Consider the following 15,459-nt stretch of genomic DNA (forward strand, 5'->3'; position numbering starts at 1 on the left):
AACGTTGTAACTTCTACTATGGAGGAGAAACTTGGTGCCTTCATTCATAAATAAGTTATCACACAAATACCCATTCTTTTGCACATAGTTCCATTCCAATGTATCTCTAAGTCAGAGTAAATGCTATCTGAATGAATGTCATAAGGCTGTACAATACAAATATACCTGTGTCAGAAATAGTTAACAGAGCTAACTTTTATAGTTTAAGCCAAGAAATGATGGATTAAGAAGTTGACAGATATTTATCTTTACTTGGTTGCCATCTTTGGCATCAGCTGTGTGCTGGAAAATGAGAGTACAACCCAAAACCTGTGTTGTACAAAAGTAATGAAGTTTTGGGAAATGGGAAAAAGTGTTCTATTTAATTGACAAAATATAATGTTTCACCAAAAATCCACAGTTGAGTCAATTAAAATGAACAGAAAAAAATATTAGCAAAAAGCCTACAATTATGCTCCACTTATATAAAGTTCATATTGATTCCTATTTCAATCTCTTGCCTCTCATTCATAGATACAGAAATTCACCAGAGAAGACGCAGCTCAGAATTAAATGGCCTCCTACAAAAAACACCTGTAAGACCTGTAGGCCCTGCGCACGTCCCAGAGGACACTAGAATGGTGAGTATGCCATTTTGAATTTCCATATCCTTAATGTTTATTTGTAAACAAATAAATGTTTGAGAAAATATGTTGAAAATAAAAAAAAAAAAAATGTGTAGTTAAGACTCCTTTGGTTTGACAACCATTAGTACAAAGTTTACTGGTACTTGAGTAATTACATGTATCTTTCATATCATAATTTCCATCTCATCCTGTCCTCCAGTTATTGCTTGATGAGTGATACTCTATGCTCTCTTTGCAGGATGAATGAGCTTCCTATTCTGAAGCTAATGTTTCCAGCAGCTTTTGTCTGGTTATAACTCTTCTGTTGCCTTCTAGATAGACTTTTTTTGTTTATTTATTTAACTGTAATTTAATTTTGGAGAGAGATGTCTCCCCAAAAATTACAAGACATTACAGTGGCTTTTCAACAAGTGCCTTGTAACTCCTGCATTGTGGACCCTCATATTATGTTCGGGAGTCTTCTGTATCTGGTTTCATTCTTGAACTAAAAGCCTTGCTCACAGCTCATATTGGCTTAACAAGACCAGCACTTATTAAGGGTGTGCAGCCTGTTGGCATGATTGCTGGCTTTGTTTTTGTTATCTGTTTCATTCTGAATCTTTTTTTGTAACAGGAAGTACCAAATTCCATGCAGTACCATTCTGACAGTTTAGAGCATACCATTCAGATGCTCCTGATGTTCATAATGACAACGCCCTTGTTTATTCTGCATACTTAACTATATTTATAGCTCTAAATTAAATAATTATCTTACAAATTCAAAAGAATAAACAATGTCTATGTAGATGTAGATTCAGCTGCAGATAAATGGCAAGTGTTGTACAAATGCACCTTAAAAATAAGAAACTGTCACTACCTTTCAAACTTTCACTCTTCTTCTGACTGGAGTAAACAAACACACACACACACACACACACACACACACACACAATATGTTTACCTCCATTGTGTGTGTGTGTGTGTGTGTCTGTGTGTGGGCGCGCGCATGCGCGCGCGTGTGTTATAGCTAGAATAGTTTCCTGCCTGATTTTGTCATATTATTTCCATTACTGCAAACTTTAAACAAATGATGTTGTACAATGTTCTGAAAATGTATTGCTTTTGAGATTGTGTGAATAAGTTAATCCTCCTCATCTGCACTTTACATGTTAGGCCATTTGTGGTCTGTAATGGTTCCATTCTTTTTCTCGGCCTGCAAGGATCTCGTTTCACTTTTGGTTTAGAGCTCTTTACCTGGGAGTGTTCTCTTTGAATCCATTCTTTGTAGACATTTATTCCATTTCTGTTTACATCCAGTTTTTCTTTCACACTCCAAATTTTCAACTCCTTTTGAATATCTTCTTTTGTATTTTATCTATTCTTTTACATCCCTTCACCACTCTAAGAAATCTCATTTCTATTCCTTGTATTTGTTTTTCTTGCTTCCTATTCAATACTTTGCAATTTACTTTCATATAATAGGGCTGGCAGTGTGACTGTTTTATAAAACTTAAGTCGTGTTTCTTTCTGTGTTTTGTGGTTTAAAGCTATATTAATTGTTCCATAGATACTTCCAAATCTATTCAGTTTAATCTACATATCTGCTTCATGTTCATGTGTAGTTAAAATATTTTACTTGATCAGTTTCTTTCCATTAACTACTATCTTAGTTCCCACCAAATATTTTTCCCACGCTGTGCCATTGACTTAGATTTACTGTAAGATATTTTCATATGATACTCCATACATATTTTATTTAGTTCATAAATTCTTTTGTGTAATTTATTTTCTCTTGAAAAAATTAGTGTAACAATATTATGAAAAGGAAAGTTGCTACTCGCCATGTAGTGGAGATGCTGAGTCGCAGTTAGGCACAACAAAAGGACTGTCACAGATAAAGCTTTCGGACAGTAGAACCTTCATCAAAAATAGGTGACACACACACACACACACACACACACACACACACACACGCACACACACACACACACACACACGCACACACACACACACACACACACACACACACACACACACACACACGCGCGCACGCTCGCTTTTGATGAAGGAAAGTGTGTCTCTTTGTTTAAACTTATTCTGCTTTTTAATAACTATCGTACAACAAAAAGTGCATTAGTTGTTGATCGTCCCTTTGTAAATCTAATCTGTTCTGCCACTAAACATTCTACTATTGTTTTCAGATCTGTGTTTAAAATTCTTGCATAAAGCTTATATACTGTGTCAAGTGAGCTTATCACTCTGTAGTTTTCACATATATCTTTTTCCCGTCTCTTATATAATGACATTACTTTTTCTTCTTCCGGTTTCGTGGGACATCTTTTTGCTTCCAGCACATGTTAAACAAATGTAATGGTTTAAGGTGTAGTGATAATCCTGAGATAATATAATCCTTATGTTTATCTGTTTGTTCAGAACATATGGTCTCGAAAATTAATCGCTGATTTATGTGTCTGCATTTTTTTTTATTTTTTTTTTTTTTTTTTCCGCTAACTGAAACTTTGTACCAGGAAAATAATTATGCCTCGTAAATGAGCATCAGTTGGTAGGTCTACCAACCAAGCACGAAAGAGAAACCAATCACATGCTTCTCAAGGAAGGGTGGATTACGAAGAAAGAATGAATCAGATTATTTACAGATTACTTATTCAACTGCATCAGAACTGGAAGACCAATTCATAGCAAGAAATTTATCTGATCATTTACAAGCTGATTGATTGCTTGCTTTGAATCAGAAGTGAAATGCACAGCTATAAATGTAGCTGATCACTTATGAGCTACTTGACAATGTGCGTTGGAATCAGAACAGCAACAGACAGTTAAGGTGGACGCAGAACATTTCTGTGCTAAACAATCTCGATCGACAGCTTCCATCCAAGTTTAGACATCAGCCACATGGATATTGTGGTGCATGAAACTTATACCCTGAAGCTCCTTGAATGTGCTGCAGAAATTGCAAAACTAAAATTCTGACTTTGCGTATGCCACCTGATCCTCTTCCGTCAATGCTTTCACACAACCCTACTGATTCCAGACATTTTATGTAACAGATTTGCAAATCCAATTTGGCACTCCAATGATACTGTTTGGAGCCAACAAATTATTCAAAGACCAATATATGACAACTTTGAACATTCAAGTGTAAATATGTTATCACAAAGGATCAAGTCGTCTTGCTCCCAGTGTTGAACATAAATTTCTAAAAATTTACTTCTTGTGCAATAATGATATGCAAGTTCATCAGCAGTGTGGCACGATTCCAGACACCAAACATAATATATTATCTACTTTGCAAATTCTTTTGCACTGGCTCAGTCCCTGACAAAATTGTTCAAAACGGCAGTTGAACATATGCCAGCAGATAATTATACAACCCATATAAGAACTGATGAAACACTAATTACACAGCATGCTAAACACTACAACACACCTACCATCAATGAATTAACTATTGTTATGAATGGAGAACAATGTGATGCATATGATGTAATTGTACAGCAATATAATAGCACAACTGTACATGTCACTGAAACACATCAATTTTATGATGTGTCACAGTAGCCCATAATTTTTTGTGAGGGAGAGGACGTATACCACTTTATTATTATGCAAACTAACCCAACTACAGATAAGTACATTCATCATTACTTGCACATGTTTCAACATATAAAACCAAAACGCTATTCTTTCATCTGATTCACATTTTTCTAATTGCTTCTTCCCTCTTAGTCCTTCTTACAGCTGATAAACTTAATAAAAAAGTATCAGTATTGAATTTTCATTCATATTGCAGAATGATACATCAAAATGAAACTAATCATATACTGCAATGCTGTCAGTTGTTTCATCAATACATGATGGACATGTATGCTTTCAACTGAATCTGAATGTCTCCTCTTCTTTTGATTAAATCAAAAATCTTTGCATTCTGAGGAATACACTCATTTATAAGGCATGATTCGAATGTTGGAAACATGAGTGACATTGGACAAATGGTGATATTTCCGTTGACATTCACTGGCAGTCAATGACACATGTACGAATGTGCACAAGATGCCATCATATAAGTGTGTTCATGTGGATGTCCCAGCTTATCCATCACATTCACATGCATCCAGCCTGGGACAAGATGATTGACATGATTTTACTGCTCACCTTTTCAAACCAAAACTCACTAAATTGATGGATTTAATTGTGAAGCATCACATTTATTGTGAAATTCAATGCTGGATGTATGCCGTGGAGTGGCAAAAGAAAGATCTGCCTGTTGCAAACAAAAATACATTCAGCTCAAATTGATGATGTAATTATTGGAGAAATACCAGATTATGAAGGGGATTGATTGTTGTTCGATATTGTCACCAAACATGTGGTGCTATGAACCAGCAATCATCACACATGCATGAAAAAGTATATGAAAGAACTGATTCACGAAACTGACACTGGTGATACTGGCTATCTTCAAAACTGATGCTGTGATGGAGATTGCACAGCTCCAATCAAAATGAGAAATGCCAATACCGAAGCTGACAACATATTGATTTTACCATATTCACCTTTGTTATCAAAAACATTTAAAGCACATATAAATGTGGAATATTGCAGTTCGATAAAACCAGTAAAGAACATATGCAAATATATGGACAAGGTAGCGATGTGGCAGTACTCAGAGTTAATAATGTGGATGTATGCATAGGTGAAATTATACAATTTCAATCTCGTCGATACATCAGCAACAGTGAGACACTGTGGCACATTTTGAGTTTACAAACTCACAGTCGGCATCCCAGTGTTGTTCATCTTAGTGCTCACCTTTGAATTACTAGGAGCACACATCTTATCGCTGTGTTTCCTATTCTTCCATCTAGCAAAGTATGTATCCGGAGTGGTTGCAAGCGGGTACCTAAGGCTCCAATGATCTTACAGTTTCGTATCGGCAATGTCGATAACTCTGTCATATGGGATAGCCATTTAAATAAATTGTTGGAGATCACATTTATCGAAGTTCTGGTATCCAAGATTACTCTGATTTGATTACTTTGTCCTTGATTTCTACATCATTATATACAGGATTTTACTTACTTTCAAATCGCCTCTGTCTGTTTCTGTCCTGCTCATAATTTCTTCTGCTGTTCCATACAGTTTGTTCCATTGTTGTGACCTTTATTCATATTGAAATTACAATGAAATCCAGACCATTAGCTACTTACAGGCGTTGATAAATATCAATGGGGACAGTTGAAAATGTTTGCCCCGACTGGGACTCGAACCCAGGATCTCTTGCTTACATGGCAGACATTCTGCCTGACTGAACCATCAAGGACACAGAGGATAGTGTGACTGCAGGGATTTATTTCTGGCATGCTCCTCGTAAGATCCACATTTCCAACTTACTGTCCACACACTATACTCATGGCAGTCAGCCTACCAATTCCCATAAGAGTTTGAGCAATGTGAGTGCATCTGCACTGAAGAGGATCATTGGCCAGTAAGCCTTATTTATATGAAGACGGTATCTGTTCTTTTGGACACACCTTGCAGCTCTCGAAGAATGAAATTACAATGAAATACAGACCATTAGCTGCTTACAGGCATTGATAAATATCAATGGTGGCAGTTGAAAATGTGTGCCTTCACTGGGACTTGAACCCAGGATCTCCTGCTTTCTTCATGGCTGACGCTCTATCCAACTGAGCTTACCAGCCAATGATCTTCTTCAGTACGGGTGCACTCACATTGCTCAAACCCTTACGGGAATCGGTAGATTGACTGCCGCGAGTAATGAGAATAGTGAGAAGGGACACTACAAATGTAGAGTGTGGACAGGAAGTTGGAAATGTGGGTCTCATGGGGAGCATGCCAGAGATAAGACCCTGCAGTCGTACTGTCCTCTGTGTCCTCAATGGGTCAGTCGGATAGAGCATCTGCCATGTAAGCAGGAGATCCTGGGTTTGAGTCCCGGTCAGGGCACACATTTTCAACTGCCCTCATTGATATTTATCAGTGCCTGTAAAGGATCTAATGGTCTGGATTTCATCGTAATTTCATTCTTCGAGAGCTGCAAGATTACCAATGGTATCTGTTCTTTCGGACATGTCTGAAAAAGGGTATTATTCGTGTTGGTTCAATTAAAATTATCCATTTGTCTTCCATTCATTCTTCTGTTATTATAGTTATAAGCTCTCTGCCTATTTTCCATTTGACAGGATTTATTGTAATTATTTCACCCTCTTTGTTTGTAGCAAATTGATTGAATCCACTGCAGACATGAATTATTCCTCATTATCTTTTGAAACATGCAGCAGTTTTTCCCTGATCTCCATCAGAAGCTGAGCTTTGATGATCACTATCACACTTTGGTGATCTATTGGTTGATCTCAATATCTTGCTTTATTCAAATATTTTTTTGAGTATCTCCTTAACTTTGCATTTCAGTAAGAGAAGGGTTCCGGGTTATGTACTTCCTTCTTCAATCTCTCCTGACTGCCTCTTGATCACCTGATAAATATGACAGGATTTAAAGTCTTCTTTTCTACAAAAAATATTTGGAATTGCCTACGGTTTAACATTTTCTCTTCCATGATAGATCTGGTATAATCATTCATAGGTGACTTACTTCCATACATATGTTCATTTGGGCTTGTATCTGGGTACTGCTTATCAGCTCCATAATTATATATTGAGCCCTGATTTCTACCTTTAGATGTCCACTCTGGGCTGGCTTCCTTTCTTTCCTCTGTAGCCGCCTCCTGCAGTTCTTCAATCCTTTGAGTGCACGTTTGCAAATTCTGTGTAACTTCTCCTTTTTATCTTTGGAACTTGGTTCCTATCTGCTTGCAGACTTCCTTCAACGCTTGATCTATTTGGCGATATAATGGTAGGCCTTCACTCACTATATTCTCTACTGCTTCCTTGATTCCTTTATTAACAGACAATATCTCCTGCTGTTCCTTATCCACTGCCCAGTCATCTAATTGTTGCTTAAACTGCTGGGTTTTTTTCTTGGAACTTTTGTTCCATTCGTTTATTGGTTATACCCTTTACTTTCTCGGCTAACTCTGCCTGTTCTGTAACTAAATTTCTCACAGTGGTGGTCAGATTTGTTACTTTAGCCACTATATTTGCCTGTTCCACAGCTATGGTTCCTACATTTGCAGAAATATCCACCTGCGCAGCTGACATATTCGCTAGTTCAGCAAACAGTTTCGTCTGAGTAGCAGACATGTTGGACTGTTCCGAAGCTAAATTCTCAACTGTTGTTGAAATATTCACTTGCATAGCAGATATGCAAGACTGTTTCAGAGCTAAATTTTCAACTGTTGTTGAAATATTCACTTGGGGAGCAGATATGCGAGACTATTCTGAAGCTAAATTTTCAACTGTTGTTGAAATATTCACTTGCATAGCAGACATAGTCATTTGAATAGCAGACATGTGATTCTGTTCGGCAGCTAAACTAGTTACGGTATTCATCAAAAGTTTCATTTGATTTAAGAGCTCAACCATAGGATCTTGGGATTCTCCTTGGTCAGCATCTACCGTTTGCCCTAGGTTTTGTTCATTACCACTGGGTTGCACATTTGCTTCCTGTTCCCTTTGCATTTTAATCTGTGATCTGGTATTAACTATAAGAGATCACTTGTTCACTATTCTTTTAATTACTTTACTCTTGGTGCAATTTAGCTTTACCCCACTAAAATACACATCAGATTCTGTACCCCAGAATATCTCTCCACATTTGTGAATACATAAAAAAACAAATATCACTCTGCATGTAATAAAACATATAATGACTAAAGCTACAAATATTCCTAACCTAGTCATTACATACAAAGACCAGACTAATGTGTGCAATGAGTTATCATGTCATTCTTGTGCTTGCCTTTACTGCGGAGTACAACTGAATGAAGTTCATAAAAACATAAAATATGCATTTATCACAACAAATCACAAAATATACACTAAATACATGCAACTGAATCATCATGTATTAATTTGTGTTTGGCCTGAAATAGTTGACAGTGTCTATGTTTCACTCCTTGTAGGTCCTGTCACGTTTTAGCCATTTTTATAATATTACTGCTCAAAAGAAGAAATTAATGTTTTTGAATTTGGTAATATTAAACTCATTGTTATTAAACTAGTGTGTGTAGTGTCTGTTTGTATCTCTGTGAAGGACTATAACCCAAACGGCGTCGACTTCTCCCACAGCGTACATAATTTTGTACACATAGACAAGCTACTCGCATGGTGGAGAAGCAGCTGCCAACTCTGATGGTTGCCTGTAAAATTCTTGAAATGTAAGAGAAAGAAAACTTCTATAGGATCTTCTCGAATTGGAACACTGCCATTCACATTTGGTCATTCGATGATTGTCTGTGAGTGAAATGAGTTCTTTTTAGCACAGAAAACTTTCTCTATGCTTTTGACGGTGTTATTGAAGCAGGTTCTACAGCGAACATCGTCCACCGAATGTTCAAAGTCCTGTACAAGCTTGTAGTACATAATAGTTCATTACAGAAACCTTTGATCAAAATTAAATATGTGCAATTACCTTTGAAATTTAACAGACTGTATTATGACCATTACTAAACTCCACATTAACATTACATAATGCTTGTGAATTTCAGAAGAACACAAATTATACAATATGGTGGCAAACAATGACTGTTTCATTGCACACACTTCCTACATGTCCTCTCATTATCCTGTCTCGTAACAAAGTCCAGTTACATTCCGATTTTATTACTTTTCTTCGCTTTCCATGGAGCAATGCTAAGCCAAGAAACAAATATTTTGCTCACGCAGGCGAAACGCACCACATCACAATATATATTAACTTTAAACCAATAACAATAGGAAGGTCATTGACCTGATCAGCTGATCTATCCACTATTTTTACCGGCTAGCACAGGGTAAGGACTATTATACCCTCATCAGTTTGCTGTTGGCTAAAATACACTCTCAAAATGGAATTGTCTCGTGTGTCATCAGGTATTGCAGCTACATTATTGGATGGTGGTTGGACATTGCATTTGGTGTTCAAGCTGCTTTTGAGTATACGTTTTGGGGAGGCTCAAAATTTAATATTTATAAACAATCTGGCATTGTGAAAGTATTCAACATTTGTGTATTAATTGTCTTGGATGACTGCACTATGGCCCATAAGAAATTGGTTGAAGTGTGTAATCAAACTCTGTGAGATTTATGAGGAAATACACTGCTGTTTGGTGGAGCTGTCATTTTATTAGCAGGTGGCTTCCAACAGACTCCTCTATCACTCATACCACAATCAACACTAGCTGTTGGATTCAATGCTTGCTTTAAGGCATCACATCTTTGGTGACAGGGATGTCCATAAACTCACATGTAAGACCATTATGTGGATACGTCTAAGCAGAATGTGCCAGTCATATTTTCAAAACAGCTGTTGGACATTGGTAATAGAAAAGTTCTAGATAATGCTGTCGCAAAATATATTTCATTTCCATTAAACTTTTGTGTAATTTTTTTCTCAATTGAACAGTTAATTGAGGAAGTTTTCCGAAAAATTGCCACAAATTACAAAAATCGTCAATGCAGTCAGCTATACCACCCATGAACAAATTTCAGAAGAGTCTGTCTCCTATTAATTGACTGACAGTGATGTGAATGTGGATTATATTTTAAACTGTCCAATTGAGTTTTTGAATTTTTCTGATGTCTCACCACATACATTGTCACTCAGATTGGGACACTAATAATTCTTTTTGTGCAAAATTAACCCACCATTCAGTGGAATGAGGCTTAATGTCAACATTCTTGGCGTGCCACTTGTGAATGGAAAGTCAGATAGAGAAGATGTGCTGATTCTACGTATTCCTATGATTCCCATCAACATGCCATTCCATTTCAAAAGACTACAGTTCCTATTTGCCTAGCATTCTCAGTGCCCATCAACAAAGCACAAGGACAATCACTTCAAATGTGTGGATTTAATCTGGAAAATCGATGGTTTTTACATGGTCAGTTATATGTTGTATGGCCACAAGTGGGAGAACCAAAATATTTATTTGTTTTTGTACAAGTTGGAAAGACCAAAAATATTGTATGCCCCAAAGCACTTGAATCAACTTAGTCACATATAATGCAATGATGAAGGAATCATTGTTTTATTTATTTTCTACATATATAAGTGCCTGCTTCGTTTATGTATATCTATTCCCAATAAATTACAAAATAGCTTAAAGAGGCATTGCAATGCATGCCAAGCATTAGCTAGTAAAGAATAAAATTATTATTTTTAGTATTACAATTCTAAATATTCAGAGCTGAGATGATTACATCTGCCATTTATCTTGTGTAATGCTTTAGAATGCATACTGAAACTTGAAACCCTATACTGAACCATCATCAAACACAGTGAGGGCAAGGAGCAAATCAAGTGATTGTAGTTTTTAGGTAAAAAATACACTTATTTTTCTTATGAGTGTACTATATTTTCCATTTACACTCTGATACTTCATCCTTCATGTCTGTCTCCCGAAATGTAGAACTAATAGTTCCAAAAGTGAGTATAAGGTATCTACTTTTATGCGTTATTCATGCTCTAAATGTAAGTACTGGCCAGCAATTCTGTCTCTCATAAAAACAATGATAATAATAATAATAATAATAATAACAATAATAATATTTATTAATTATGAAATATGCCAGCCAGAGTGGCCGAACGGTTCTAGGTGCTACAGTCTGGAACCGCGCGACCGCTATGGTCACAGGTTCAAATCCTGCCTCAGGCATGGATGTGTGTGATGTTCTTAGGTTAGTTAGGTTTAAGTAGTTCTACGTTCTAGGGGCTGATGACCTCAGAAGTTAAGTCCCATAGTGCTCAGAGCCATTGTCAAATACAATCTCTAGAAATAATGCAGTTTCAGGACATCATACAGATTATTCTTCTGAATACGAGATGTGGCTATAAAATAACGGCACTGATGCTCTCACAGAGTAAGTACACACGCACCAAAGATAAAGAACAAATAGCTGTGAAGTATGAAACCTTCTCAGTCTAATTTGGCATCTCTGATGCGGTAGACAAATCAGTGTGGCCATGGCCCTCATTTGTGTAAGAGATGTTATTTTGTTTTGCTGGAAAAATGATGCGTGTAATAATAGAGCAACAAATTGTTTTGAAGTTTCACATAAAACTGGGAAAAACTGCTACTGAAACCTATCTTGTACTGGAAGAAATGTATGGCAAAGACTGTTTTTCATGTATGTGAGTTTCTGAGCAGTTCAGGCATTTCCAATGTGTCCAAAAATATATTGAAGATGACTCGTGTCGAGGATGCCCTTCAATATCAAAAATGGGAGAAAATATTTAAAAAAGTATATAAGTTGATTTTGTCCGGCCATATTTAAGTATCTAATTGATGGCTGAAACTGTAGGCAATGACAAAGAATGCATAAGGCAAATTTTACGTAACTAATTTAAGTGAGAAAAGTGTGTGCAAAACTGGTACCAAAAATTTTCACAATCAAACAAAAAGCAGCTTGTGAAAACGTTTGTACTGACACTTTGAATACCATTGAAAATGATCCTAATTTCTTAGAAAGGGTGATAACATGTGACAAATCTTGGTTTTGTTCTTATGATCTAGAAAATAAGCACCAATCTATGCAATGGAAGAGCCCAACTTCACAAGAGCAGAGAAAGTTCAAATGATCAAATCAAGATTCAAAGCGATGATGATTGCTTTTATTGATATTCATGGAATTGTGTATTTTCACTCAGTTCCTGAAGTCAAACTATTAATCAACATTACTACCTTGAGGTTCTTGTTCAGCTTTGTGAGAAAATAAGGAAAAAAGTAATTCAAATTCTGGAAGAACAAATCATGTGTTCTGCTGCAAGACAGTGGACTGACTCATACTGTATTGTCTGTTAAGATGTGTACAGCATCCCAGTGTTAGACCACCCACCTCATTCACCTGATGTAGCACCATGTGATTTTTCATTTTTTTTTTTTTTTAATTCTCCAAGTCAAATCAGCATTAAAAGGAAAGGAACAAGATTTCAGTCCGTTGAAGCAGTGAATGAAAAACTGGCACATATCATCAAAGAGCTCACAGGGGAAGATTTCCAGCACTGTTTCCATCAGTGAAAAATTCACATGGATCGTTGTAGGGATAGAAAAGGTGTGTATATTGATGGTGACAATAATTATTTATGTATGTTTTTGAAAGGAAGTGTTTTACAGCAATTGTCCCATCATTTTATTATAGTCACACCTTGTATGTTAGTTTGCAAATTAAAAGCTATAGATTTGTGTATAACAATAAATTTTACATTTGTTAGTAAATGAATGATGGTGCTATAAATATTTTTAATCATTAGATCACTTATGAATTACCTAAAACTTGTCGTACTTACAAAGTACTTTTCATAAAGAGAATGAACTCATTAGGGAATAAAATTCTTTTTAGTTATTAATTAAAATTCTTTTTAGTTGTCTTTTAACTTGCTAATTGGAAGGGCTGTGAGGTATTTTAATACACAAAGACAGCACCCATTGCATTGTTAGAAGTAATGAGATGTTCAGATTTATTAATGAATCTGGCTGGAGAGGAGGTCTATCCACAGTTTGATTGAAGCTAGTTGTGACCAAATGATACTTTTGATTGTGACTGTACAAGGAAGAAAACCTGAAACTCTATTTAAATTCATGGTGAAAATGTCAGTGGACTCCTGCTGGTTTTACGGACTATATCAATTTACATTTTTATTTTACTGTAGCATTGAGATAGGTTAGATGGGCACACCTGTGAAGATTGAAATCTCCCGCATTGACTTATGTGGGTATTGGCTGCCCCAATTACTTGATCCTATTGGAAACCATGATGGCTCATTTTAGTCTCTCAAACTGTCACATTGTGATTGCACATGTTATTGAAATACAGATTGTGCATATTGTAGATGGTGGCACTGTATCTACAGCATTGCCTTTGTTGGTGTTTGTGTGCTTTTGATTGTATGAAGTGCATTCTGTTTCATTATTCCTTTACTTCTTATGTCAGTGCTAAGAGTTGGAATGTCTTTCTTAAATTTTGTTGGTGAAATAGTTATCTCAAACAATACATCTTACATTTGTTTGTATATATTATAGATCAAATTGTAACTACGATATTTTCTCTAGGGAACCTCAAACAATCACTGCATCCAGACTGTGGGCTTGGTACCCATCTCAAGCTCAAAGATACATGTTTCCCTTCAGAGAAAGGTCCAGCACAATGTGCAACAGAAGACAATACAACATGAGCATTAAACTGTAACACTGTACCAGAAGTCATTTCACTTCAGCGGTATGGTCACCAGAGAAGTAACTCAGATGATGTGTTCTTAGTTGTAGCAGCATCTGTGTGTGTCATTTTGACAGCAAGCTTTGCTATAATGTGTGGCTTTGCAATTTGTAATTATTTAGTTCTATTTGTTAAAATCAGTGGTCTTTTTGAAGGAAATTTTACAGTGAAAAAGTACTGAAATGCTGTTTCTACTGTAGCTTTTCAGATATTCTGACAAATAACTGTGAAATTAGGAAGTCATATGTCTAATGATGAACTGTCCGAAGAATATTTTTAATTTCTCCCAAAACTGTTTCTTGTTGACTTTGACATATAAATTCCTAGAAAAATTAGTACAAGCTTCCTATATTTTAGAAACTAATTTATTTTATAGCATTTACAGTTTGGAGTGAGTAGCGTTTTCATTATTGCATTAAGAGATTTTGATATATATCATTTTATTGTATTTTTTCTGAATTCTCTTTTGATGTCACATTTGATCATTTCTATCTTTTTCATAATTTGTAAATGATGAGAATTGTATGTAGCTCATGTTTCACATTCCCTATGTATCTTTGTCCAATCATAAAGAAGTACAAACTGATGATCAGTGGAGTACATCTGATAATATGGATTTTTACCACTGTTCTCATCACACTCATTCAGTTCAGTTCTTGGGAACATTATATGGAAATATTGTTGCTTCCTGATGAAGCTGCAATGTTTTTACATCAATAACAAACTTTCTTTCACAGTAAATTTTATACACCAGAATACATGTCCTGTATATTTCTTTTAAAAGAAATGTTGCAGTGCAATGGACAACAGTGAGCAATACATTTGTTTCCTTACAGTATTATGCATATCATAATACCTCAAGTGGTCTCACTTTTGACTGAAGAAGTTCTACGAGTCTGAAATAAATTGAATGTTTAGCATATCTTTAATAATAGTTTGTATAATAATTTACAAGTTTTAAAATGAAATTGTTTTGATATATTACTGTATACATGTATGATATATAAATAAAAAATAAACTGAAACAAGGTTTATGCCATACATGACCCAAAAAAAGTAACTTGGGATACATTTTGCAAAAGTTTCTGGTCAACATTGTTTTTAATTTTCACATATTCTGTGTGAAACATTCTTGACACACTTTTCACGTGAGAAGTAAAGCAAAGAACTATAAATTACACAGCTTTCTTTCATTATTAATATCAGAAGAGTGGATGGAAAAAATATTAATTAACAAAATACTTTCAACTGCTGTTAAAAGCATTAATAAATTCTAATTGTGATAACAGCATAAAAAAATAATGTTACACACTCACAGAAGAGTAAAACATATTGCACTGAATGTACAAGCAAACTGTAGCAACTAATAGACAGTTTGTTGTTCTCCTCATGCAAGTGGGAACCGTTTTGCAAACAGCACAATTTGAGCCTATCTCTAAAGCTCTTAGCCTCAGCAGCAGTGTACCATGAGACCATTGTTAAACTTGAGGTAGCTTCAGTT

At 35.7% G+C, this 15,459-nt stretch overlaps 1 protein-coding gene across 1 annotated transcript in view; it reads left to right on the forward strand.

Annotated features, from left to right (window-relative positions):
* LOC126416656 (mitogen-activated protein kinase 15) overlaps positions 1-14,871 on the forward strand; it is a 198,290-nt gene extending 183,419 nt beyond the window's left edge. Inside the window, exons 9-10 of the mRNA XM_050084455.1 lie at positions 514-620; positions 13,796-14,871. Coding sequence (XP_049940412.1) covers positions 514-620; positions 13,796-13,924 — 236 coding nt within the window. The 3' untranslated portion in view covers positions 13,925-14,871. The remainder of the gene's footprint in view (positions 1-513; positions 621-13,795) is intronic.
* Positions 14,872-15,459: the final 588 nt, after the last annotated feature.

Source organism: Schistocerca serialis, chromosome 8 (genome assembly GCF_023864345.2).
Source record: "Schistocerca serialis cubense isolate TAMUIC-IGC-003099 chromosome 8, iqSchSeri2.2, whole genome shotgun sequence".
In the NCBI taxonomy this organism is placed as follows: Eukaryota; Metazoa; Arthropoda; class Insecta; order Orthoptera; family Acrididae; genus Schistocerca; species Schistocerca serialis.